The following is a 26,478-nucleotide window of genomic DNA, read 5'->3' as shown; positions in this document are numbered from 1 at the left end:
CGCGAACGAACAATGTCAATGGAGCTACAAAAACTACCAAGGGTGGTTCATGAGTAAAAGTCATCACCTCTGATGAGCACAGTCGGCTACATACAGTGCGAAAGAAGTTCAACATACATACAGTAGTAGGGACAGTGCTCGGTTCAGGTTGGCTCGTTGAGTTCAGCTTAGAGGGATAGTTCTTAACACTCAATAAGGAAAGGAGGTAGAGGCCTGGCCTGCATACGCTGCTCGAAGGGACGAGCGCCAGCGGTTAATACCGACGATGGCATGGCAGCCCAAGGAGGGAACATGGATTGCTACTTCGCAGGACCATGACAAGTTGTGATGGCTTGAGGAGGCCTTTATCCAGAATTTGATTGACAAAGGGCTGTACATTTATTTTTACAAAGTGTATATTGTATAAGATGCATAGAAAAAGTGATGTCTTCATATAGACAATAAAAATGTGTGAATGATAAAAACATATTGTTTTATGATAAAATTAATCAAAACTAGCAACTAAAAATAAGACCTTGATATGATAAGGTTGCATATAAAAAACACATATCTGCTATAATTTCAGATGTGATATCAACAATTAACATACTAATTTTATAAAAATGTGTCTCTGAACACATTTTCTACAAGCATAAATGACGAAACATCCCAACTTAAGCATTTGGCTTTGCCAGGTGATGCAAAGATACAATTAGTCTGTGGGTTCGCATTCACCGATGACACTTTACCATCGCTTGAGCGCACACAGCAGATACAATCATGTGAAACTCTCACGCACCAATAGGCTGTTCCATTTAATGCCTTCATTTCTGTTCAAGTCAGCCTTTAATAGCTTCTGTATATCAATTAGTATTTAGCACTTTTACCCACCGCATTAAACTGCAAGCAGCGCGCAAAGCACCGAGTGGACTGAGAATGTAACATTGACTTTGCAATTTACAACGTGAAACATTCTATTAAACAGACCTGGTCAAGCGCCGACTGGCCAGGTTTTATCACCGCAGAAGCAAGACCGCACCAAAAGAAAATCACGCACAATCAACTGTAATTAAACGAATTAAAAACAACACTCAAAAACAGCAATAAGATGAACAACTTGGGGTTTAAGATTTACACGCACTACACATTACAAACTCGATATACATTGTGTAAAACCCATCATCGATATCATACAAATGATAGATATAGATTTGATTTCTTACAATAAAAAGAAGCCTTCTACCAAAGAGCATTTAACTGTCACTGACTTGGGTTTTTACAAGAATATAACTTCAAACTGAGCAAAACTCTTAAAAAGGATTTTTTTTATCTCACAGAAGCCATTTTTTCCAAAGTCCTCTGGTACATATCTAAAGCACTGGCTGACATGGCCATGACACTATTTTCTGATGATATGCATTCACAAATTGTTCAGTTTAATGCGCATCAAATTAACAAATAGTATCTATATATGCTATAAGTTGTTGTATATTCGGCGGTGGAGCAGTGGCGCACTGGTTAGCACATTGCACGCTGAACGTGTCAGCCTACATTTCAAGTAAGCCAGCAGAAAACAACCCAATCGGCAGAGCACAGTGCTGGCCTGGCCAGCAGAAAATCGGTATAAGTGTGTGAGACAGGGGAGAGGAATTGGGTGGGGAGGGCGGGGGCCTCACCAGGGCTAAGCAGAGGTCGTCTCTCGGCCCGGCCTCCGAAGCGGTCCTCCCTGTTCAGGCTCGTGCCACTGCTGCCCGTGGAGCTCATCACCTCGGGGCTGCCCGGCCGCTCCGATTCCTCTGAGTCAGAGTCATCGTGCTGCAAGAAAAACATGAAGAAAAATCACGCGTTCACATTAATAATGTAGTACTTGCCAACATGCGTTTGTTCTCGGAAATACATGATGATTAATATTCCAGAATCCAACAGATAGTTGTTGGGGCAAATGCATTTGCATTTTTGCAAAGGGAATTTTTTTTCTCTGGTTTGGGTCTCCCAAGTATTGGGCAGTCCTTTCATCCATGTGGTCGGTTTTCTCTTGGGCCAGTTCCTGACAGCAAGAAAACTTTGTAGTAAAGTTTGGTTCGTGTGGGATCATCTTCACGTGAGTTATAGTCATGACATATTACAGACAGATGGACAAGACAGACGAACAGAGCTCATGTATAAAAGCTTTCAACCGTAGTTGTAAAGCGTTAAAAATATATGTATAATTACAGCTGGGATATTCCATGGTTTAAATAATACATTACTGTACCAATGAAAATATTTGATTATATATTTGACTAATCAGATAACATGCTGGATGAACTTAGGACCTGCACACACGCAAATTTCATCGCTCCATCTTCTCAGTCGCGTTCCATTCCTTGGATGCCATTCTGTCATTCTTGACCATGGGCTATCTCTTCTCGCTAGGTTATCATCATTTCTACCTAAGTGACTGGAACAAATGGAACAGGAAGGCGATGGCTTCATGAGTTTCATCAACATAATGACAACGTTGGGAGTTCTCACTGAATGCCAGCAGATCTCAGATGCGATGCATGTGTCATTAGAAAAGTTATTTTATCTAGTATTTGATCAGATGTCTTTATTATCTGCAGAAAAATATATAAGGATTTGGGAACTTGTCACCAAATATCGTTGGAAACTTTATCTGCCCAAACACATAAATGAGACACCAAGGCTCATTTGCGAGCAGAGCACCGATTCACTTTCCTATGCTTCCACAACGCCAGCAAATCACTCGTTCCTGTCACTTCCCACCGCAGCAGGTGATGTGGTTTAGTTGTCTCTTCATTCAAGAGTTTGGAACTGCGACTGAATGCCATAAAAATGTACTGCACTAAAGTGTAAACTTTTATTACTCGGATTAGTTTTTTATGCAACTGAAGGTTTCGGTGAACAATGTCTGCGCGACATTTGTGCAGAAATGTATTTAAAGTTACACCGATGCTTCATCGCTTACTTTGAAGCGACTTCTACGCATACGATTGCTCGTGTCATTAAGGCTCCATAAACTTTATTTGATTCGTGCACAGAAATGTCGGCCATGCCAGAAGCTTGTAAACTGCCTCTGGTAAGAAATCATTGAAAGTGCCTGCACAGAGTGCTTTACAAACCTTCGCATCGAGGATCGCGTCACATACTCCTTCGTTCTTTTGGTAAAGTCACGTAGATAGAAATATAATAGTTCGCGACGTTTCGATCGCAACACAAGCAACCGTCATCGGGTGAGACAAACACAGCAGGAGAACTGCAGCAGAACTCCTGCGTTGTCAGTTCTCCTGCTGTGTTTGTCTCACCCGATGATGGGTGCTTGTGTTGCGATCGAAACGTCGCGATCTATTATATTTTTACCTACGTGACTTTACCAAAAGAACCAAAGATTATGGATTCCTGCAGTCACGAAAACTTCAAATCAAGACGTGTCACATGTTCCATGACAAATCCTAGTTTGGTTACACAACGCAAGTTTAAAGCAAAACGTGAAAACGAATGAATAAATAAATGTAACTAAAGAGGCACATCCACACACATCAAACACCATCTCAGCATTACAACCTCATACAAGATGGATTCGGAGGCCTGTCACTGGGGGGAAACAAGCCAACGGCTCGGAAGGATTTGAAAGACTACATGTGTAACAAGTGACTTCAATTGAGATCCAACACGCTCTACATTACTGCTATTGCAAAATGCTGTAACGGGAAGGGGCGGCTTCACCATTTTATTGACATCCCGCCTCCATTTGCATGCTGAAAGCAGCATGGTTTTTCGTGTAATTTTTTTACCAAACGAAAGCAGATTTTCTTGTCAGACACAACATTACCCCGTTGGGTCTATTTGTACAAAGGAAAACACCTTCAATAACGATAGCCATCAAGAATACACGTGATTTATTATTTATTTGCTTTATTTTTTTACCAGCAGAAGCCTCCCCGAGTCTCAACACTTTTAAAAGAGAGGGTTCTGATGAGTTTTTGCAGAAGGGAGCGATTTTTCTAAGTTCAATCCAAATTGAGTAATTTGCAGGTAATGTTTTATTATTGAGATGTATTGCAAATGCCAGTTTTATTGTAAGGAAAATTGCCATGGGTAAAAACAGAACCCGGGGGAAACCCATGTAGAACAGGAGAACATACAAACTCCACGCAGAAAAGACCCTCAGTTGGGAATCGAACCAAGAAACTGTTCTTGTGAAGCACAAACGCATCACCACCGAGCCACACTGACACCCAATTAAGACAAATACTTGAGAAAGGACATCCAAGTCATCTTTGATCATAACAGTTTAAACCACACCACTCATGGAAACTCCTCTACACACTTCTGTCTATATAAACAAATCGTTTTTTTCAAATCTTCAAAGCGAAACAGATTCGGAGCATTCACCAGAGCTTTGTGGCGATGTTAAGGTGCATCGCTATGAAGCACCCACATTGTTACAGCACCCTTCTATTGAACGCGCAAATCATTATTTCCGATGCCGACTTGGCACTGGACATCTAACCTATATAATTCATTTTTTGTCCGTCCGTCCGTCCGTCCGCGTACGCTCCCTACCGGGGGATTTAGCTCTCGGACCGTGGGGTTCGGCGAGATTAAATTTTGCAGGTGGGCACGCCCCCGGCCCCGCGGTAAACTTAGGCATTTCCGATTTTTCGTCTCTAAACTTTAAATCGGACCGATTATCGATTTAGTGCGATTTATCTTTATTTATTTATTTAACGCGTTATTTATTTATTTACTCTTGCCGGCCGGCGCGGACCACGGCGGTTGCCCCTGGCAACGGGTAGACGCGTTCGCTGCGGGGTGGACGCCATTTTGAATTACCATTAAAAATATGCGCACGCATTAACACGCGATTCTGAGGTAAATTCATCAAAGTTTCACGTCCTCTTTACTCCCCTTCCACCCCAATGTGTGCAATTACTATTATAGGGTCGGTAGATAATAAAATTATAGCGATTAGACAGTATTATTGTAGCGCGGGGGGGGGGGGGGGTATTGGCCCCAGTACGGAGCCTCTGCTGTGTAGGCAATCTAGGCAAGGCCGGAGGCTCTGCACGGTACTAGGCCTTGACACCCCACCCGTGTCAAGCGACGACTTTGTGGTATAAACTCGATATACCCGGCGTTGCCCGGGGGGAAAATACATTTAAAATCTTCTGAAAACTTTAAAACATTACATACCAATGAAAATACAAGCGTGTAATTACTTTTAAACCCGACGCGCCAAGAATCGATTCTCTGAATCGCGAAAAGGAATCGAAGGTTGTAGATTCCTTTAGAGTCGGACGATTCCCGTTTACTATAAGTTGGTTAAAGTCGATATAAACTGCTACGAACGGGAAATATCCGGCGTTGACCGGGGCAAAAATGTTATTAAAAACTCCTGAAAACATTAAAACATAACATATCAATGAAAATAAAACTCTGTCGTTCAAAATGTAAACCCCCAACATGCCAGGAATCGATTCCTTGAATCGCACAAAGGACGAATCGAAGGTTGTAGATTCCTTTAGGAGGGGGAGAGTGGTGAGAGTGGTGAGGGGGAGAGTGGTGAGGGGGAGAGTGGTGAGGGAGAGAGTGGTGAGGGGGAGAGTGGTGAGGGGGAGAGTGGTGAGGGGGAGAGTGGTGAGGGGGAGAGTGGTGAGGGGGAGAGTGGTGAGGGGGGAGAGTGGTGAGGGGGAGAGTGGTGAGGGGGAGAGTGGTGAGGGGGAGAGTGGTGAGGGGGAGAGTGGTGAGGGGGAGAGTGGTGAGGGGGAGAGTGGTGAGGGGGAGAGTGGTGAGGGGGAGAGTGGTGAGGGGGAGAGTGGTGAGGGTGAGTGGTGAGGGTGAGTGGTGAGGGTGAGTGGTGAGGGTGAGTGGTGAGCGGTGAGGGTGAGCGTTGAGGGTGAGCGTTGAGGGTGAGTGGTGAGTGGTTAGGGTGAGTAGTGAGGGTGAGTAGTGAGGGTGAGTGGTGAGGGTGAGTGGTGAGGGTGAGTGGTGAGCGGTGAGGGTGAGTGTTGAGGGTGAGTGGTGAGTGGTTAGGGTGAGTAGTGAGGGTGAGTGGTGAGCGGTGAGGGTGAGCGTTGAGGGTGAGTGGTGAGTGGTTAGGGTGAGTAGTGAGGGTGAGTGGTGAGGGTGAGTGGTGAGGGTGAGTGGTGAGGGTGAGTGGTGAGCGGTGAGGGTGAGTGTTGAGGGTGAGTGGTGAGTGGTTAGGGTGAGTAGTGAGGGTGAGTGGTGAGTGGTGAGCGTGACTGGTGAGGGAGAGTGGTGAGGGAGAGTGGTGAGGGAGAGTGGTGAGGGTGAGTAGTGAGTGGTGAGGGTGAGTGGTGATTGGTGAGGGTGAGTGGTGAGGGTGAGTGGGGAGGGTGAGTGGCGGTTGTTAGTGGTGATTAGTGAGGGATGAATGGTGAGGGTGAGCGTGAGTGGTGAGGTTGAGTGGTGAGCAGTGAGGGTGAGTGGTGATTGGTGAGGGTGTGATTGGTGAGGATGAGTGGTGAGGGTGAGTAGTGAGGGTGAGTGGTTGTTGTGAGGGTGAGTGGTTGTTGTGAGGGTGCGTGGTGAGGGTGAGTGGTAAGGGTGCGTGGTGAGGGTGAGTGGTAAGAGTGAGTGGTGAGGGTGAGTGACGGTTGTGAGAGGTGATTAGTGAGTGGTGAGGGTGAGTGGTGAGGGTTAGTGGTGAGGGTGAGTGGCAGTTGTGAGTGGTGATTAGTGAGGGGTGAGTGGTGAGGGTGAGCGTGAGTGGTGAGGGTGAGTGGTGAGGGTGAGCGGTGAGGGTGAGCAGTGAGGGTGAGTGGTGATTGGTGAGGATGTGATTGGTGAGGATGAGTGGTGAGTGGTCAGGGTGAGTGGTGATTGGTGAGGGTGAGTGCTGAGCGGTGATGGTGAGTGGTTGTTGTGAGGGGTGAGTGGTGAGTGGTGAGTGGTGAGAGTAAGTGGTGAGGGTGAGTTGTGAGGGTGAGTGGTGATTGGTGAGGATGAGTGGTGAGTAGTGAGGGTGAGTGGTCACGGTGAGTGGTGAGGGTAAGTGTTGAGGGTGAGTGGTGAGTGGTGAGGGTGAGTGGCGGTTATGAGTGGTGATTAGTGAGGGGTGAGTGGTGAGGGTGAGCGTGAGTGGTGAGGGTGAGCAGTGCGGGTGAGTGGTGATTGGTGAGGGTGTGATTGGTGAGGATGAGTGGTCAGGGTGAGTGGTGAGGATGAGTGGTTGTTGTGAGGGTGAGTGGTGAGGATGAGTGGTGAGGGTGAGTGGCGGTTGTGAGTGGTGATGGGTGAGTGGTGAGCGGTGAGGGGTGAGTGGTGAGGGTGAGTGGTGAGGGTGAGTGCTGAGGGTGAGTGCTGAGTGGTGATGGTGAGTGGTGAGAGAGTGGTTAGTTTTGAGGGTGAGTGGTGAGGTTGAGTGGTGAGGGTTAGTGGAGAGTGGTGAGTGGTGATTGGTCAGTGGTGATTGGTGAGGATGAATGGTGAGTAGTGAGGGTGAAGTTGAGTGGTGAGGGTGAGTGGTGGTTGTGACGGTGAGTGGTGAGGGTGAGTGGTGAGGGTGAGTGGTGAGGCTGAATGGTGAGGGTGAATGGTGAGAGTGAGTGGTGAGTGGTGAGGGAGAGTGGTGAGTGAGAGTGGTGAGGGTTAGTGGTGAGGGTTAGTGGTGAGAGTGAGGGGTGAGTGGTGATTGGTGAGTGGTGAGGGTGAGTGGTGAGGGTGAGTGGTGAGGGTGAGTGGTGAGGGAGATTGGTGAGGGAGGTTGGTGAGTGGTGAGTTGTGAGGGTGAATGGTGAATAGTGAGTGGGAGTGGTGAGTGGTGAGGATGAGTGGTAAGGGTGAGTTGTGAGTGGTGAATGGTGAGGGTGAATGATGAGTACAGTCAATATGCACTGCTGTTATCATACCAGGTACCACCACCACAATATGTACTCCTCTCATCATAGCAGATACCACCACAGCAGTATGCACTGCTGTAATCATAGCAGGTTCCACCACAATATGCACTGCTGTCATCATAACAGGTACCAACACAGCAGTATGCACTGCTGTAGTGATAGCAGGTACGACCTCAGTCGGTATACATTGCTGCAGTGATAGTAGATACTGCTATCGAGTTGGTAGATACCGCTATAGTAAATACTAAAACAGTCAGTATATACCGCTACAGTCAGTCAATACTGCTACAGTCAGTATATACTACTATACAGTCAGTACATACTACTATACAGTCAGTACATACTACCACGGTGAGTAGCTACTAGAGTCAGTAGATACTATTATAGAGTGAGTAGATACTGCTATAGATTTTGTAGTTACTACTATAGTCAGTGGATACAACTATAGAGTCAGCAGATACTATACAGTTAGTCGTTACGAGTATATAGTCGGTAGATACTACTGTAGGCCCAGTAAATACTACTATGGTCAGTAGTTATTACAGTCACTAAATACTACTACACAGTCAGTAGCTACTACTGGCTCAGTTGATACTACTGTACAGTCAGTAGATACTACTACAGAGTCAATAGATACCACTTCCTCTGTTGTATGTAAGGTGTTGTTAGTATATATACCTACGAGGGGTAAAGATATTTTTTGAGGGGGGGGGGGGGGGAGACCGCAATTTTCGGAAACCTTTTGACATCAACTATTTACCCCACACTTTCTACAACTTTTTGGACTTGTGAAAGCCTCTTATATATTTGTTGGTGGAGAAATGTACAAACAGCCCACCGGGCTTTGACAATACCTTAGTATCTGTGTGTATATATGTAAGGTTTTTAAGAAATATATTTTTCACCCGGGCAAAGCCGGGTACTTCCGCTAGTGTCATATAAAAAGCAAGGGTATGAAGCAGCACCAGCAGTTTACAGCAGTGAAAGTGCCAGCACGCCCCTACTCCATTCGTCCCTGAGAGAGTGTTATCCGACCCCAAGGATGTAGCGTTTATTGAAACACATGGCATAGACAGGTTACAAATACAAAACGTTGGTAATAATCATTGTACTTTGCATTGTGTCTACACCGGTGTCATTTCCCATACATGCCCTCTGTGTGTACTTGAATCATTCGATCAGTAAAATACTTTTGGGGGGAAAAAAGAGTGGCACTACTTGGATCCCACAACAGTAGCAGCTGGCAGCAGCTGCCCCACAGCCCTGACGTTCACAACTGTCCGGGCGCACACGGGTCAACGGCTCGCGTCGCACGCGGTGGCGGTAGTCCGCCAGGAGCGGAGGTTCCACGCGCTGGCCGCGTTACCTACCGCGACGCTTTCACATCAATCAAGACCACGTGGCCTTTTCTCGCGCACCCCCTGCTCCAACACGTCCCCGTGTTTAACTCTTACCCCGCAATGGCTGGCTTGACAGCAAACATTGCGGTGCACGGCCGTGGCCTTGCTTTACTACTTGAACGCGATCAATGTCATTGTTGATGGCTCCGCTTTTGGACCCCCAGGGGAATTTTTCGTGCCTGACCTGCCGTTCAGGCCGTGAATATTTGTGCACTTGCTGTTGTGCATGCGTGATGCAAGAAGCTGATGGGATATACATTGATGCCTTACGTATGTATGTATATTGAACTAATTTTGCACCGTACATAGCCAACCAAACTAATCAGAGGAACGGGCAATTTAAACAAGCATTCGGCAGTGCTCTTGTCTATCCGTGGGCCGAAGCCAGTGGTGGAAATTACACATTCCCTTAGTTTAAAAAAAGTATATTGTGAATAGAATGAACAATGTTGACTTCACACAAATTGGTTTTATTTTATCAACCACAATGGAATGATGGGCTGAGACAGCCACTGACAACATTTTGATTGTCAATCAGGTATTATTACAAACCATACTGCATGGTTGGCTACCTTTGTGCGGTGCGAAATAAGTTCAATGTACATCCATGATAAGTGTAGCACCAAGTTTTTATTAACACCGTCTGTTAGTTAAAATGAAAATATATTGCAAAAAAATCATACCATCCTTTCGGCCAGATGCCCTTTTTCAGCATACATTTGTTTAAAGTTTCCTATTATTTTGGTACCTTTGACATATAAGCAGTATCATTTTATAATAGACGTTGAGGATACACCGGTGGATTTATAAACACTGTTTATACAAAACTGCTGTGCCAATGTAATACCACAATAGAAGGTGAAAGGTTGAAGCAAAACAATGGATTCCGAGACTCGATATGATGTTCATAGAGTGGAGGTAGGTCTTGAGTGTGCTTTTATCAAGTGGGAGTCAAAACTGCATGTGGAGTGAGTGATTTCAGAGACACTATTTAGGAGGCAACAGCGTTTATTCTACAATTACGTAACACCGTTACACACGGTACTAAATACACCTATCTCTCACTCTTGTTACACATAGGACCATAATACACCTATTCCTCTTGTATGCGGGATAACTATAACCGGGTCAGATTAGCCAGCGTGCTGTCTGACCCACGATGTCATAGATGTAGCACTTGGGTTCCACTTCACCTGCACAGCCCCGATATACGATCGGAGCTCCCCTTTTATCCTTCTCGGCGTGGCTCCACCCTCGGCCGCGCCCACCTCTGGAATATTCCCGACGGTTCCAGGCTACACCGCACCTGTTCTCCAGATGTTTCTCAGCTAGTCTTCCCGTGTCCCCTCGTTCACCCTTGGCCCACTTTCCTCACCCCGGCCCATCACGTGCTGAACCCGGTGCCGGGGTGACTCGTCCCCACATACCCCCCTACCGCCGGCCGCCCCCACCGCACTCCCCCAGTGACCGACTCTGTGGCGAGTACCTGCGGCGCTGGCGGAGGCTACTATCCCCCTACTCTGTTGGTAGTACTCATCTGGCTTCCTTCTGCTAGCACCCAGTACCATGCCCTTAGTGGGCCACTTTAGTGGTACTGCACGGTGTGTTAGCCTCTGCGCCCATTACTATGGCACTTGGCGCTACGCGCCGTAGTGATCCATTACACTGCACATGCATAGGGAGTATGGTAAGTAGGTAGCCAACCTCGCTGTGCCCTTAACATTGAGAGTTAATCCATCACACACATGCGTGTTCTCAAGACACTGGTTTCCTCCAGCATGCAAAAAAACAACTCATTAGGGAATTGGACAAAAATATCCTTGCTACGTTTCCTTACTATTTTGGATAGCTTAATAGGAATAATGTTATATTGTCACCGAAACTCAATAATCTTTTCAGGAAGCTTCATGCATCGAAAACCAGAAAATCCATTGAAAATTCACGCATACACTGAAAAGTTCTGAACAAATGGGGTTCACAAACCAATTTGCTGTACTGCCATCTCCTGGACACCTTCAAGCGTAACAGATACACACAATCCTCTAACCTTGGCGTCCAAAGTGCTGGATCACTGGCATGCGGATATCATCCCAGACAGGCAAAACAAACAGCTAGGACTTCCATTCACTCCCCATCACACCACTGTGAGAAGGTGAGATTGCAAAGCGAAGGTAGGTATATTGAATGGTTTTGAGTACAAGAGCGATGTCACACATGATGTACAGGCAGTTTGGAATGCATTGAATGGATTAAAGGGCCGGTGTAATAGGTTGCCTTTCATTGTGGACACTAAGGATGCCTTGCATAACAATACAAGTGCTGAACTTCTAAGTAGTATAGCTTATGGGTAATAAAACGAACCTCCAGATTACACAGCAGAAAAAATAAACACTGCAGCTATACATCTTCTTAGTTGAAGGCAGTCACAGTGCACAATGATAATGCATTGACTCCTCATTACTACACGTTACATTAAAGCTTTGTGTGTGCTAGCCGAGTAATGTGACTTATTGTACCGTTGACCTATTGACAAAAAAATCATAATTTACAACGTAACCTTTAATTGGTGTATAAATAACCTGGTTGCCATTTTCTAGAATGTGGATGTTTACAAACAGCTGGATCCACGAGGATGCACACAGTGGCCTCGAAGGTGAATGTGGGTCATTGATTAATTCTAGATTTGAAGCTTTCGTGACTGCAAGGATTCACACTCTTAGGTTTTTTTCGGTAAAGTCACGTAGGTAAAACATTTTAATTAATAAAAGTAAAATAAAACAAATTAAAAAATTCACGACGTTTCGGAGGCCACACAAGCCTCTGTCTTCAGGTGGAACCGTCACAGCCACGACAGCTGTATCAAGTAAATGAGAGATTGCAAGAGCTACCACTCCGTATATATAATGGTTGGAGAGGGGGGAAGGGCCAAGTACGGCACACTTTTTATTAACAACTCGTGCACATTATTTGAGACTATTTGGTCCTGGGAGTAATGAGGTTAACAATAACAAAACATTTGAGAACACAAAGGGTGCAGGTCATGTAAAAAAAATATTTTCTAAATTCACTCCATCACACATTTTACAAACTTTGCAGCAAAACGCTTTGCTCTAAACCCGACAGAAATGCTTTATTTAATTAATGTAATGTCACAGCATGTTCCCTGTGTGCCTACCTGTGAAATACACGGCTCCTGCATATTTGGAAGCCCTATTTGTATGGAGTAGGTCTCACGTGGTCCCTGGTGGTCTGAAATCTATACGGCTACGGTCTTGTTTGAGCAAATTTTCATGAGGACCACTTAAAACTACCACAACGAAGCAAAATGTCCCAGTGTGCATCTAAAACATTAAGTGTTACAATTAAAGATTTCACAGTTCATTGCATTAGTCATACATCACCTTCCAAAATCATCAAACTTTCAATATCGTTAGTAAGCGCATTCATCACGATTTAATGTCCTTTTAGCAGTCACCTTAGTTTCAAGGTATGTTTTTTTTTATTTCTACAGAAAGATAAACTGAAATAATCTTGGTTGGTGTGATTGCGTAGTGCGTGTTATCAGATCAATTTTGCATTACAACAAAAATAGTTCACGTTCATCTTGTCTGAAAAGTGCACAGAGTTGCATCAAGCGTTGACATCCCATTCAGTGGGTCTAACAGTTGACTAAATGTGACTATTGGATGTAATAAGCCCTTTGATGATAAAAGGCTTCAGAAGATAAAGGGCCTAGATCGTAAGTGCAACCTGCATTCCTGCAAATGTATTTATGTGGAATGACAATTGCTGCTTTAAACATATATATATATATCATGCCACATGTGCAGACACATACATGGGTCGTGAAACCGAACCCAGCCCACATGGCACTTCTTTGTCGTGTGGCTGCTGATGTAGATGCAGAGCAACAACTACAATCTCACATTAACGGTGGCCAAGCCAGACAGCAGCGTCAGGAGTAGTGGAGTGTATTGCTGCGATGTCTACGTCGTATTTGTGGAGCAGGCATTGTGTCGTGATATGGTGTATGGCCTGTTCTGGATGACCACAGTCGCACATTGGAGAGTTTTTAACTTTCAACTTCTACATCAGGTATCCCGCATCTGCAATGGTTTGTGTGGATGCGGTTTAGAGTGGGCCATGAGCTTCATGCAAGATCAAAACCAGGGATATTCTGCATTGGGTCTTTCACAAGGTGTTTGTTTGTGGGTTCTTTTGAACTCCATTCCGTTTTCCAACCTTCATTGGGGTTGAATTCATATTAAATCTCGACTTAAAGCTTTCGTGACTGCAGGAATTCAAATTCTTTGGGTCTTTCAGTAAAGTAACGTAGATAGAAAAAAAAATATCACGACGTTTCGATCGCAACACAAACAATCGTCATCAGAAAAAATATATCACTTGATGACGATTGCTTGTGTTGCGATAGAAACGTCGAGATATTTATTATTATTTTTCTATCTACGTGACTTTACTGAAAGACCCAAAGAATATGAATTCATATTGTTTCAAGTTAAGCACATGGGTCCAAAAGGGCTTGTGTAACTTCAAGCAATGATGAGGGACGTTAGTGAGGTCCTGATGAATGGGAAGGCGACTTTTTTCCTCCATTCATGAAACTTTCCAGAGGGTTGCAGTGCCATGGATGGGTGGGGAGAGAGATATGATAGCACGGGCAGCTATGCTGGCATTGAACCAGCATGCGTTGTCTGTGAAGATATTTGCTATACAAGTAGTTAGTGAAGATCAAGATCTGCATTCAGGCTAGGTTATGTGTTGGTTCAGAGCCTCCAGATGAGTCTTGCTTGTCTGCAGGAGAACAAATCAGTAAAGCTGGATAACAGGCCACAATTTGTCATGTCCAAGAGGCTGTGGAGCAGTAGTTTAGACATTAGTGCGCCACGCTACTAACCATCGACCCGAGTTCGATTCCCACAGCCAACACTAGTGACGATTATCTGAACTGTGTACATTGCAGACCTTCATAGATGCTACCTAAGAGCACTTGTCCCTACTATAGGAGGAATCTTTGTCTTTGTGCTGTGAATTTAACATGTTTGGCGACTGGTTTTAGTGAGATCAGCAATGGTGACACTTTCACGAATCTGCCTGCCAGCCTCTTCCGAGTTTCACGAATGCATGGCAGGACAGTTCTACACGATACGCGGTCAACACGTTGATTGTTTTCTGGGCGAACTCGCGTCTCCAATATTTCCTTAGCCTCAGCACAAAGGTGGGACACCAATAATACGTGTGCAAGCTTTGCAGCCGCTGAGGTGGCAAGGTCTTGTTGCCGGTCTGCTGCCGATGATGGAAGACACGCTACCAATGACAGAATACTGACTGAAGGGGGTAAAAAGAAACGAGTAAAGAGATCTAAACAAGCGAGGAAATCTCCACCAACAATAGCCCCACAATGCGTTTGGCACGGCCTTGCCCCTCGTGCCAAGGCTCTCAAATCCATTCTGCCAAAAAGTCCGTTGGGGAGCAGTTTAAGTCCACGAGTTAGCGGCTCGCTGATAAATTACTCTTGCCAGTCTGGCAACAGGGAAAGAACCTGCATGTTCCAGGGGCACAATTAAAAAAAAACTGCTTCAAGGCCACAGTTCAAGCCGATTGTAATTTGTCAAAGTTTAGTTTGTTTGTGTACGTGGTTTCTCTTCAGTTTTTATTGTGAACAATTCTGATTACACCTACAAACTTATGTCAAAGTAAACATATGCACTTTTTTTACAAGATAAAGAGCATGGTTTGAGGTGGTGATGTCCTACTGGATACCTGTGAAAGAGCTTCATAGCTCATCGGATTCCTCCAATATGAATACATATTCTGATTCTGATTTGATGACATTTCCAAAGCAAGGATCAGTGTCTCCGTAAAAGAACAACACTTTTAACGCACCCTGTATGTTTCACAAAGAAGCCACCTTCATGTGAACATTTTGTAAACACTAGAAAATATTGACATGTAGCTCTCCGATTGCGCTCAGGGTCATACTGTGTGCTGTTCGGCACAATGTCAGACGTTTCACTCCAGCTGCTGGGATCTTCTTCAGGGAACTTTCCCAAACGTCAGCTGTAGTGCCGAACGACACGTGGTAAAACCCGAAAACATCCGCAATACTATTGACGTGTGCTCGGAAGCTAATGTTCTAATTAAATGACATGGATTTATTGTCCCTTTCTCGCTGCACAGCGAGCGGCCAGACTCATGGCGAAGTGCGGAACGGGGACCTGACCGCACGGGATTGGGAACGCGTCGATGTTATTGACAAAGGAGAAAATTAAGAGCTTCTGATGACGGCGCCGAACAGACGTGACTTCGACCCGGCCGTGAGGTCACCAGGTCAAGCAGCAGCCGTGACTGAGCCGACGTTACGCCCGAATCTCGCAAGAGCCGAATGACAGCGTCGCCTTGGTCCAGCTGTGACATCTTTACCGATCTAATTACCGCTGCGCAATAAGACATCAGAGAAATGTTATATTTTTACTAGCCTTTTGCCCGTCTAAGGACGGGTGTATTTCAGTAAATCTGAAACTTGCAAGCGAAAAGCAGACCGCGACGTGATATTCATTGCATCCACTCGTGTGCAATTTGTAAGGCCGCGGTGACACAGACATATTTCATTTAAAGGTTATAATCTCTTGTTCATCATGACGTCCTTATCATTTGTGGCCAGGTCGTGAGCTATCATTTGTGGTCAGGTCGTTTCTGAAAAATAGCTAAATAGCTTAGAAAGCCTTACTCGGTAAAATAGTTGCTGATGACTTCTCATGAAGGTAGTGCAACATGTATGGGTGCCGGGTAGATGATGGGTTCGGTCAATTCCCAACTCGAATTTCAACACGTGGACCTTCTGACTGCAAGATAGCAGTGCTCCAACGAGCCATCTGGCTGCACGCAAGTGTGAAATAGGCACAGAGACCTCGGCAAGCATCATGTTACGTGCTTGCTCAAACTCTCCGAACCTATCGTGCACGGGCATTTCGAGATCATTTCGCTTTGGAGACGTGTACGGGCTGGTCTTACCATGCCGGTAGCATCACGTAACATGTCTGGACGAGTAACGGATTGCCTCTCTCGTCAGCGATGGTTGCGGTTATGCAGGGAGGCAGCCTTGGCACGAGCGGCTGAGGCAGGGAGGGGCACGTGACTGTGCAGGAACATAGCTCATTGATCTGGTGATGGCTCCACTGCTTAATGCTTTCCAACTCGAGTTGAAAGTATTAATGTATTAATGCACTCGCATTGTTGGTCTGTCCGTAACAAGGGGTCACGATAACACTCGTTAAGATGATTTAAAACGTACGGTAAAGTGGTCTTGCAATCAGGGTCACACCGTAGAGAAAACTGTCCAAATTGATCAAAGGGTCGTTCAAAACTTGGAGACATAAACCATGCAAAAGAGACCGTTTTCAAATAAGCAAACACATTTTGCCCCAACTGCTACCCGTCAGCTTCTGTACTGCTAATTAAATACATTGGAGGACAAACATATGTTGAAAAACGTTACATAATCCATACACGTGTTTTAGTTTCCTTCAGTTGCAAGAAGGCCCTAACTTTCTAGTCTCAAGACTGTTGCGTGGAGGTTAGATTTGGGATGTATGGGTCCTTCACTGAGGAGCAGTTTTTATCGAATTTCCATACATGAGCCAGGCAGCCTATCAACTTCTGAAAAGTTCAGTATCTGCCACATTGCATCTTGATGCACAATAATGATCTGTCTGCTTTTAGAAACGGGCAGCACGACTGCTCAGGTTATCACGTTTCACCTTCCTCCCCGATTCAATGAATTATCAGATTTCAAATCACCATTTGATACAATAATTGATCATTATTTTCATCACATTTTATAGTTTCTTGACTAATCTTTCTCTTTTGTCTTGTTTTCGCGTTTCAATGTTTTCATCTCGTCTGCTCGGATATAGCCGAAGTATACATTTTACTATTTTCATATATCATAACTAATGGACTTCACAATTCAATGCCCACATCACGACCACAACAATTTACTCAAAATTGATTTGTCACATTGTCATATTATGGGACCGTGAGAGGTGGTGATGGCTGGGGCAGGCCTTCATCCAGCAATGGATTGATCATGGCTCATGAAGAGAAGATGAAAAACTGCTAGATGCTGAGGTTGGAGCAGTCAGGGTAGCCTGTGTATGTAGGTAGAACTACTCTCGCACCGTACGCAGCCGACCGTGCTAATCGCAGGTGCGAGGGGAAGGACAACAAACTAAAACACAAAAAGCAATAATAAAGAAATCAGTTTCCAATCAACAAAACTCAACGTGGTCTGTGGCTGCCCTTTCCACATCCACACACTTGCAGCGTGCTGCTGAGCCATCACACTTCACTTTACAGCGTACGTGGCGAATGACGGGCATATTCTGTGCCGTTCATGCTGTGCCTGCGCTTACCGACGCGTCGTCGCAGGGCGCGGGTTTAGCGCCTCACGGCACGGCACGCGGCGTGCCGTGCCGTGGCTGGACGAGCGCGGCCCAGGCAACACCTCCAAGAGAGATCACCGCTACCTGACCTCAATTTCACCGCGCCGTCAGAAGCAAAGCACACGACGACACCGTGGTGAAGGGGACAGAGGGTGGGGCCTGGGGTGCGCAGGTTTACGCCTCCCACCCTTTTCGTCTTCTCCGCCGGCTTTCATTTGTAAAGCAATGGGACGGGGAAAATTGGGCTTGGAGCGCAAAGTTGGGCGATTTGTTTTACGGTGAGCAAGTTCCATGATTTCAACTGGGTGAAACATCGTTTAGGCAACAAGTCCCATTAGCAAGGGAAACCTGTGGGAAATATATATGCATATAATTACAGCCCCCTAGTATTCCACTTTTTAATGAATGCCTCACCATGTCATTCCGGTCATGCAGGGGAGTGTTTGACCAGTGTTAGTTGGTTGGTGATCGGGGGAGGGGGGGGCCTCATGACCGGTTCACCACTGATTTTAACTGTGGTGAAGAATCGAACTCAGGTTGCTGGGTTTATAGCAGAGTGAATTAACCACTGCACCAATGCTGCTTCACTACAGGAATACATATATATAGATATATTGATATATATACTGACTATTAATATAGATAGATCATTGTGATGGGGGGTGAAAGCGAGAAAATATCCAGCGAACTCAAAAAAATGACAAAATGTTCAGAAAAATGTGCAAGAAAAAAAGAATGTAAATTAATTCATAAAAATTATATTTCCGGACTAAATACAGAAAAAAAAAATCTCACCGTGCAAAAACGTAATTTGATCACAGCCACAACAAAAACCAATGTCAATGTTTACATTCATTTCAACTGATACATATATACAGTAAACCGTATGTTCATGTCCAATGATTAAAAATCCAATGTATTACATGAAGTTTGATTGAGGTAACTGCGGTAATAGGCATAATCCTCGCTGTTTCTGCGGCCTTTGTTCTTCTACGGCAATCTGGAACGCTCTTCCAGCCAATATCAGGCAGCCACTAGAGCTTGCACTTTCAAATCTCGATTGAAACCTCGTTTCTTTAGGACTGCTTTGAGCGCTTAGTTTGTTGTCACTCCGATTAACACGGTTGTATACATACAGTGCGAAAGAAGTCCAACATACATGTACACGTGCACTCGTGAGATAAAACAACAACAAATCTGTAAAATACAGTATCTCAACGTGCTAAGAAGCGAACAGGAGAATGTGAATTCAACAGCACATGGCAGAACCATTAGAAACAATCACACCCAAGACACTGGCCAGCAGCTGCGGCTCTCTCATATCGCCATGCAATGCATGTCGCCCATGCCATGGTGGACAAGCATAGGCGTAGAGCTGAGTCAGTGTGTGTGTGGGCACCACTGTGGCAAGATGTTAACTACCTCGCCTGGTATAGATATAGGGGTCGTGGGTTCGATCCCGATCCGAACACCTGTTGAATATTTGGAGTTTGCATGTTCTTCCCCTGATCACGACGTTTTTTTCCGGGTCCCCCGGGTTTTCTCTCCCACATTTAAAAACGTGCGTTTACAGCATTTGACTGCTATACATTTCCACACAATAAACCACTTTGTTGAGCTATCATTTGTGGCCAGGTCACTTCTGAAAAAGAGCAAATAGCTCAGTGGGCTTTATTTTTGTGAAATAAAAATAGTTTAAATAGTAGTTTGAGTGTGTGCAGCTTTATTTTGGAGAGCGGTAGTGTAGCGGTTAGTGCACTGCACCAAGAACCTGGCGACCAAAGTTCGATTCCCACTCGCGGCCAACAGCATAAACGATTATATGAACCAGTCCTGGGCCTTCCCTCAGCCGCAAATTCTTCATAGGTGCTCATTAACAGCACTTGCCCCAACAGTATGTAAAGGCTAAATGGGGGATCTTTGTTTTTGTTTTGTAGCTTTATCAACTCGTCATATTGTTGTCGAATTATAATTCTTTAAATATAGACTATACCATTAGGGATAGAAAAAAACATTGTTTTCATTATTTGATAAGAGGACTCAAACCCTACAGAAGCTCACCCTTGCTGGTGCTTTTCTTCCATCACGTGGGAATTAAATAACATGTCACACAGCACGCAAACACTGAAGGTGCCTTTGATTGGGTGAAGCCATCACATTCTGTACAACCCGTGTGCAGTCACACCAACAATCTCGGTGCTCTGTAATCAGTGTGTTTGTGTGAGGACGGAGGGGGGGGGTGCTTGAGAGTCGTACCTGGTGCAGTGTGTCAACATCATCGCCACTCGGCAGACAAATGCGGGTTGGGGGCATGGTGCGAGCCACCCACCCCCTGGCATGCCACGCATACAGTCTTTTAAGACTATATGGGAGATCTTTGTGTGTGCTTGAGGAGAGACAGTGGAGTGTCTCAATGCGCTACAAACTCCTGAGGCCGAAATCTAAACCCAGCAATGCCAGCTAACAAATCTCAACTGGTCCCGGTCCTCCCCTAGGTACACTCGTCCTTAAACGAGTACCTTGTGCGATGTGTAAACATCAGCACTGGTCAAACACAGGTGGACGTGCTGCCCACACCCCTCGCTCTCCACGCCAGCCTTGAGAGACGCTGAATTACAGCAAGTTCCCCAACAGTCCGGGTTGGTTCGTCATGGGCGGGGGAGGCCCAAGACCAATATCTACAAAAGAGGGACATTTGTTCTTGTAGTCATGTAAACAATGAATGGATGCACTTGTTTTATGGGTGATTTGTATAGATCCATATTTGTGCGCGAGCGTACACACACAGGCGCAGGTGTACATGCAGACAAGAGTACGTAGGGACGAGGTTGTGTGCAAGTGAGAGGGGCGCCGTGGTGGTGTCGTCTCCCTCGCCTGGTACACAGGAGGTCGTGGATTCCATCCTGACCCTGACGATGCCTGTTGTATATGTGGAGTTTGCAAGCTCTCTTCCCATGGTGGTCGAATGGATTTTTCTCTGGGTACTCTGGTTTTGCCCTCCACATTTATAAACATGTCTTTACTAGCCTTTTGCCCATCCAAGGACGGGTGTATCGCAGTAAATCTGAAACTTGCAAGCGAAAAGCAGAGCGCGACGTGATACTCATTGCATCAATGCGTGTGCAATCTGTAAGGCCGCGGTGACACGGACCTATTTCATTTTAAGGTTATAATACCTTGTTCATCACGACGTCCTTTTTACTTTGATGTCTCAACAGCGTGACGGAGATCGCGTGACGTGACGGTTCTGCCTTTGTCGTGAGGATTGTGAGTTGACGCCGAGGAGGGGGGAGGAGGCGCCTCTCCCCCCATGTGGAGTGACGTCACCCACTAATTATTATTAATGGTGGGGGGGTGTCCGTTTGAATGACGTCACCTGTTCATGATTATTAATGAGGGGGGCTGTTCGATGGAGTGACGTCACCTGCTCATGATTATTAATGAGAGGGGTTTCTCCATGCGGAGTGACGTCACCCACTCATCGTTATTAATGAGGGGAGCTGTTCGATGTGGAGTGACGTTACTTGCTCATGATTATTAGTGAGCGGGAGTATTCCATATTGAGTGACGTCACCTGCTCACGAATATTAATAATGAGGGAAGATGGTCGATGTGGAGTAACGTCACGAGCGTTAAGGACATTCCTGGGTGATTATAGTAGGTATGTTTATTTGGCCGTTTCTATAAATTTCCCACGTGTGATGATGATATAAGACACAAGGATAAGCTATCATGCGTGGTCCAGGTCACCTCTGAAAAATCACAAATAGCTCAGTGGGCTTTCCTTGGTAAATAAAACTGTTTAGTTTCAAGAGTAAACTCATAATACCGTGTACTTGTTTTCAAACCAAACGAAAGTTCACGAAAAATTGAATATTTTGTTTGAGTACAGACAGCTAGAAAATCACATGCTCAGGACGACTGCTTGTGCTGACATCCGATCAACTTTTGGGAATTTGACTTGTGATTGCTGGGCACTGCAGGCAGACTGTGGAATACTCAAAGATTGGAAATCATGCCAAAATGCCATGACATTGCATCCAAGTGACCAAAGCAATCACCCAGCAACATATTTCTTTCCACAATAGCATTTGATTGGCTTCAAAATAAATAAGACATATTTTTTATCACCTAACGTTCTTGCACTCAATCTTGATTTGAAGCTTTCGTGACTGCAGGAATCCATACTCTTTGGTTCTTTCGGTAAAGTCACGTCGTGATCTATTTTATTTTGTTCTTGCACTCGTTGACCAGGGTCTTGTATCACCATCGCACAGCTCTGTAGTTATCCCAAAACACGTTGTAGAGACAGAGCACCTGGATTATACACCAGACAAACAGAGCTCAGCACAAGTCAAATGAGCTTTGCACAGTGCTGATGTACAGTCCACGTTAATATGACGGGTTATCCCAAAGGACAACGACTGTTAGCTCCCACATGTGGAATTGATTTAATTGATCTCAAAGGGATGATAGAAAAATATGGTTTGAACTCGCAACCTCATGATTGCAAATCTAATTCTTTTGCCACGGTACCACCACCTGTCAAGCTGACAACGACAAGTGAATCTGCAATGATAATAATATGCTTGCCAAAGACTGGCTGGGAAAATGTGATCTTAGCATCTGTGCAGGTAAAAAATAATAGAAATATTAATGAGCCACTCTTGTAAATGAGACTGTCCTGGTCTCTTTATTTCTCAACTGGTTCAACAAACTAAGCTTGAACTTGTAACTTGAACAATTGCATTTAATGTGAGCCGAGTATTGGGGGAAGTTGCACGCTGAAGGGATGGACTGTGCATGGCTTCTGGGGACCCATCAGCACTGAGCGATGCTGAACATGTCAAGCATTTCACACCAACATGAGTTGCAATCCTGGCAAAATAAGTATGACGTACAGAGCTGTTGGTGTGCGCGTAAATGCCTGGCCCCGAGATCAAAACTATGCAGCCCAGTACACTGCTCCTACAGCATGTTTAGTGGGTAATCTGCCAACCTTCAGAGTGAGTTACTGACCCCTGAAAAATATCTCAATTTAAACGCAAGTTTTTTTTTATTTAAAAGCCGTATGTATAGGAGACAGATTCGCTAACATTGAAGCGTGTATCTCTTCTAAAGTAATAGCCCAGCATGGCCCTTGCTACAGATTCATATTAAATTTGCCAGCAACCAACGGAGACTTGGCACAAAATTAATGTTTGTACCAACAGCAATATCTTTATTGGATAGTTTCAAATGAAATATAACAATCATGTTTGGACATGTTAATTGTCTTCCTGAATTGCAATACCAGAAATATGAATTAAATTAATTTCAAAAACACACTTTTGTAATCCTATGTTGATCACTTCAACTTGTTTACAAGGCAAAACTATAGCAAAACATAATTTTCTTGTCACAACACAAGCCGGTTAGTAATCTGCATTGTAAAATAATGCACTGCAAAAAACATCCATACATATCGTGGAGTGATTATTTGAATACTACATTAATTAACTGTGATAAAAGACACACGGCAGTAATTGTACTGACCATTTTAGAAAACATTCTGCCTCTAAGCATTGAAATGACAGAATCTCGCAATCCACTTGTGGAGGATCATGGGAGATGGCAGCGATATCCCCATGCACTGCAGGCGAATTTTGAATAAGGTGACCCCAAGAAAAACCTCCAGCCAAGCAACACCAAGATCCTTTGCTATCATCATGGAGAGAAAAGTGTCTGTAGGGGTGGAAAAAACATTTTTAAAATACTTTAGGCGATGATGAGTCTAGATGAGAGCGACGATAAATCGACAGACGAGCACTGTGGCAGGCAGCCAGATGGACAGTTCAGCGCCGCAGGTTTTATTTAGGTGGCGACTTTGGATGGGAGGAAAGCCTGGGGAGGTGCTCTCCGGGTATAAAATCCTATTAAGGCTCAATTGATCAGACTTAGATTTGAACCTGCCTCCTCGGGAATACAGCACAGCATGATAATCACTACCCTGCCAACCTACCCTGCTTTCTTTGTAGAACATATATGGCAAACATATAGTGTAAGGGGACAGAGGATCTCATTTTCAGCTTGCCTATACAAATTGGATGGTTCCAACTGGACGAATGCATTTTTAAAAATACCTGGTTGAATGTAAACTTAACTGCTGCAAGATAGTAAAACAAGATGGGATGGTTTTACTGTGTGGTATTAATACATTAGTTGTGTTTATAAATGAAAGTGTCCTGCAAGAAAAAACATAACCTTTAATATATATCGCCTCTCTGTCTAATTATTACAATTTTTCAGCCACATTAATGGTGTTATATTATTTAAATCGTTAAATATCTTTCAACTGTTGAATGTGCCCAATAAAGATTTCACACATGAGCATAAAATCATTATCTACATGTATTTCATTGTAAATGTTAACTTTAAACTTTACAGGACCATTTTTCAGCATATTATGCAAAGCTTCAGCCTTGTGTCTATACAGTGGCGAATAAAAGTGCCCATGTGACACGCTTAGAATATCAACTAGACGCAATGCTAATAAATTACTTTGGCCGAGGCCTGCATCCAGTGCAGATGACGCTACAGATATCCGATGAAGGCAGCTGATAGGGAAATAGAACAAGACAGCAAAGTTACCCCCAGCGAGGGTGAAATTGCAGGGGGTGAATTAACCCGAGCCACGAGGCTGCTGCACATTAGGAAAAGCGTTGGAAACGTTTATACAAAGAAACAACGAAATGACTGGTGTGACAACAGCGAGAAGCTACCATTCCCGAGCTACTCACTTCCTAAGCGAGCGAAGAAACGATGGCCAAGCTTCATCACAAGAAAGAGATGCGTAGCTGCAGCTTTGCATTGTCATCACTTTCAACGGCACATGCTGCAAACACATACTTGTACAAAAAAGAACCCTGCCATGCTGTTAAAGAGATAAACGGCGTAGCATTCTCATGCCGCGAACCTCCAAATGTAGGGCCGTAATTTCTTGTTGTCTGTTTACGTTTCAATGGAACGGGACAGAATCGAGTCACGTAAGAATTTACAGAAGGCAGCAAAGTACGCACACATACGGTCAATCAGACATCTCCAATCATGACGATTGGATGACATCAGGATGCGGGTTTACACATAACCTCCCCGACTCACGAATCACGCGAGAATGTCGGCTGCACCCAGCCGCTGTGCATCGAATCAAGAGTTAGAGAGGCAAATTCGGGGGACACATCCGCGACATTCACATACAACCCTCACCCAATACGTGAGCTCCATCAGGGTCATCTCCTAGAAGACGAACAAACGATTTGGCGTGCACAATAATAACACAATACTGTCACGTGTGCGATATGTAATGAATCCCTGGCTCGTGAACAGGTTATGAATAAATGACACCGGTTCATTCTGTGATGCTCCAAAGTTCAAGTTCACAAAGTGTGCCCTGGTGTTTTGCTAACTTTTAAATATTGCTACACGATTCATCTTAAATGCGTTATAACTTTAGTGACACATCTATGGCAGAGCCAAGGAATAGAAAACCTCAAAATTAAAAGCACACTGCAGGGGTTCACAAATATTGCTGCTCCAAGCGTTTCTCGCTGAAGACTCGCAAGCACTGCAGTGTCTAAGACAGCTGTTACCATATCGATGTGTCACGAATTACTCAGGAGGGTCCTGTTTTTGGAATGTTTGGCCAGTTAATGTGAGTATTTCTGCATACGTGAGAGAAAACCTACAGCACCCATACTCAATAACTCACAAGCATAGGTTAGTCACCCCAATTCTGTACTGCCATCTACAGGCCACCTTGTGGCTCTGAAAGTGAGTGTCTCAGCATTCACCACAGTAAATAAAAAAGACAAGTCTTAGGTTACATCGCAACGATTCAATGCATTATGGGGAGGAAGCAGCAGAGATCTTACTATTTCCCCCCGCCTATAGCCGACTGATTCTCTGTAAGTTAATACGCACCGTTTCTGTACAGCGCCTTGAGATGCAGACATTTATATGCAATATAATTCCAAAATGTGGACATATTTTATTCTGTTTCATAGCGAGGCAGTCAAGTAATTGACAGAGGAAAAAGAAAAGTCTTCAGCCTGCACAGGGAGTTGACAGTGCAGATGGCTGGGGGAAGGGATGTTCCAGTCTATAGAGAAGGTGGGGGGTGCGCAGCAGAGGAGGAGGAGTGAGTTCTCGTTAGCTACGCTTTAAACTCACTTCAGGCAACCCTAGATGGACAATATGTACACATCCAGCTTCTGCAGGAGCTACTTGTTTTCTTATTTTTCAATCGCATGTCTGTTTAAACTTTAATCATGTAGCTTTAGTGAAAGGAGCCGCATCTGGCCATGTGTGTGGTTGTGGTGAGCGAAGTTGGACTGGCACGGGTGCTCGCCTCATCGCGCCGGAAGCCTCGCTCCCTGCAAGGAAGTCCCGAGAGATTAAGGGGACAGAGTGGACCCCCGAGGTTTTCACCCCATTGTGGCAGCGCTGCAGCCCATGCCACCCACCGCTATCACGGCAGGCAAGCGCGATTTAAAGAGGTTTTTGTTCTCGATTTCCCAGAAAGAAAGAAAAAAATCACATCAAAACCAGACATGGGTGAAATGTGTTTTACCAGAGAAATGAAATCGATGGAATTTGTTGTCACTCACGTTTGCCGAGAACACTCGGAGGGAAGCACCGGACCGATTTTAACCAAACGCACCGCAAATGCTTAACGGAGACGTGCGCACTCTATGAAATTGTGCAATGAAGCCACAATCTACAAACTTTTTTTAA

At 44.8% G+C, this 26,478-nt stretch overlaps 1 protein-coding gene across 6 annotated transcripts in view; it reads right to left on the bottom strand.

Moving 5' to 3' along the window:
- The window catches only part of LOC133347352 (transmembrane protein 104-like), a 133,326-nt gene that overhangs the window by 80,409 nt on the left and 26,439 nt on the right, over positions 1-26,478 (bottom strand). For all 6 annotated transcript variants that reach the window (XM_061559593.1, XM_061559602.1, XM_061559582.1 and 3 more), the window contains one exon: positions 1,656-1,794. In XM_061559593.1, the coding sequence (XP_061415577.1) occupies positions 1,656-1,794 (139 nt within the window). The remainder of the gene's footprint in view (positions 1-1,655; positions 1,795-26,478) is intronic.

The sequence above is a fragment of the Lethenteron reissneri genome, chromosome 3, assembly GCF_015708825.2.
Source record: "Lethenteron reissneri isolate LAM-NWPU_2019-01 chromosome 3, ASM1570882v1, whole genome shotgun sequence".
Classification (NCBI taxonomy): Eukaryota; Metazoa; Chordata; class Hyperoartia; order Petromyzontiformes; family Petromyzontidae; genus Lethenteron; species Lethenteron reissneri.
Note: the sequence above shows the minus strand (reverse complement) of the source record. Positions and strands in the feature narration are given on the sequence as shown.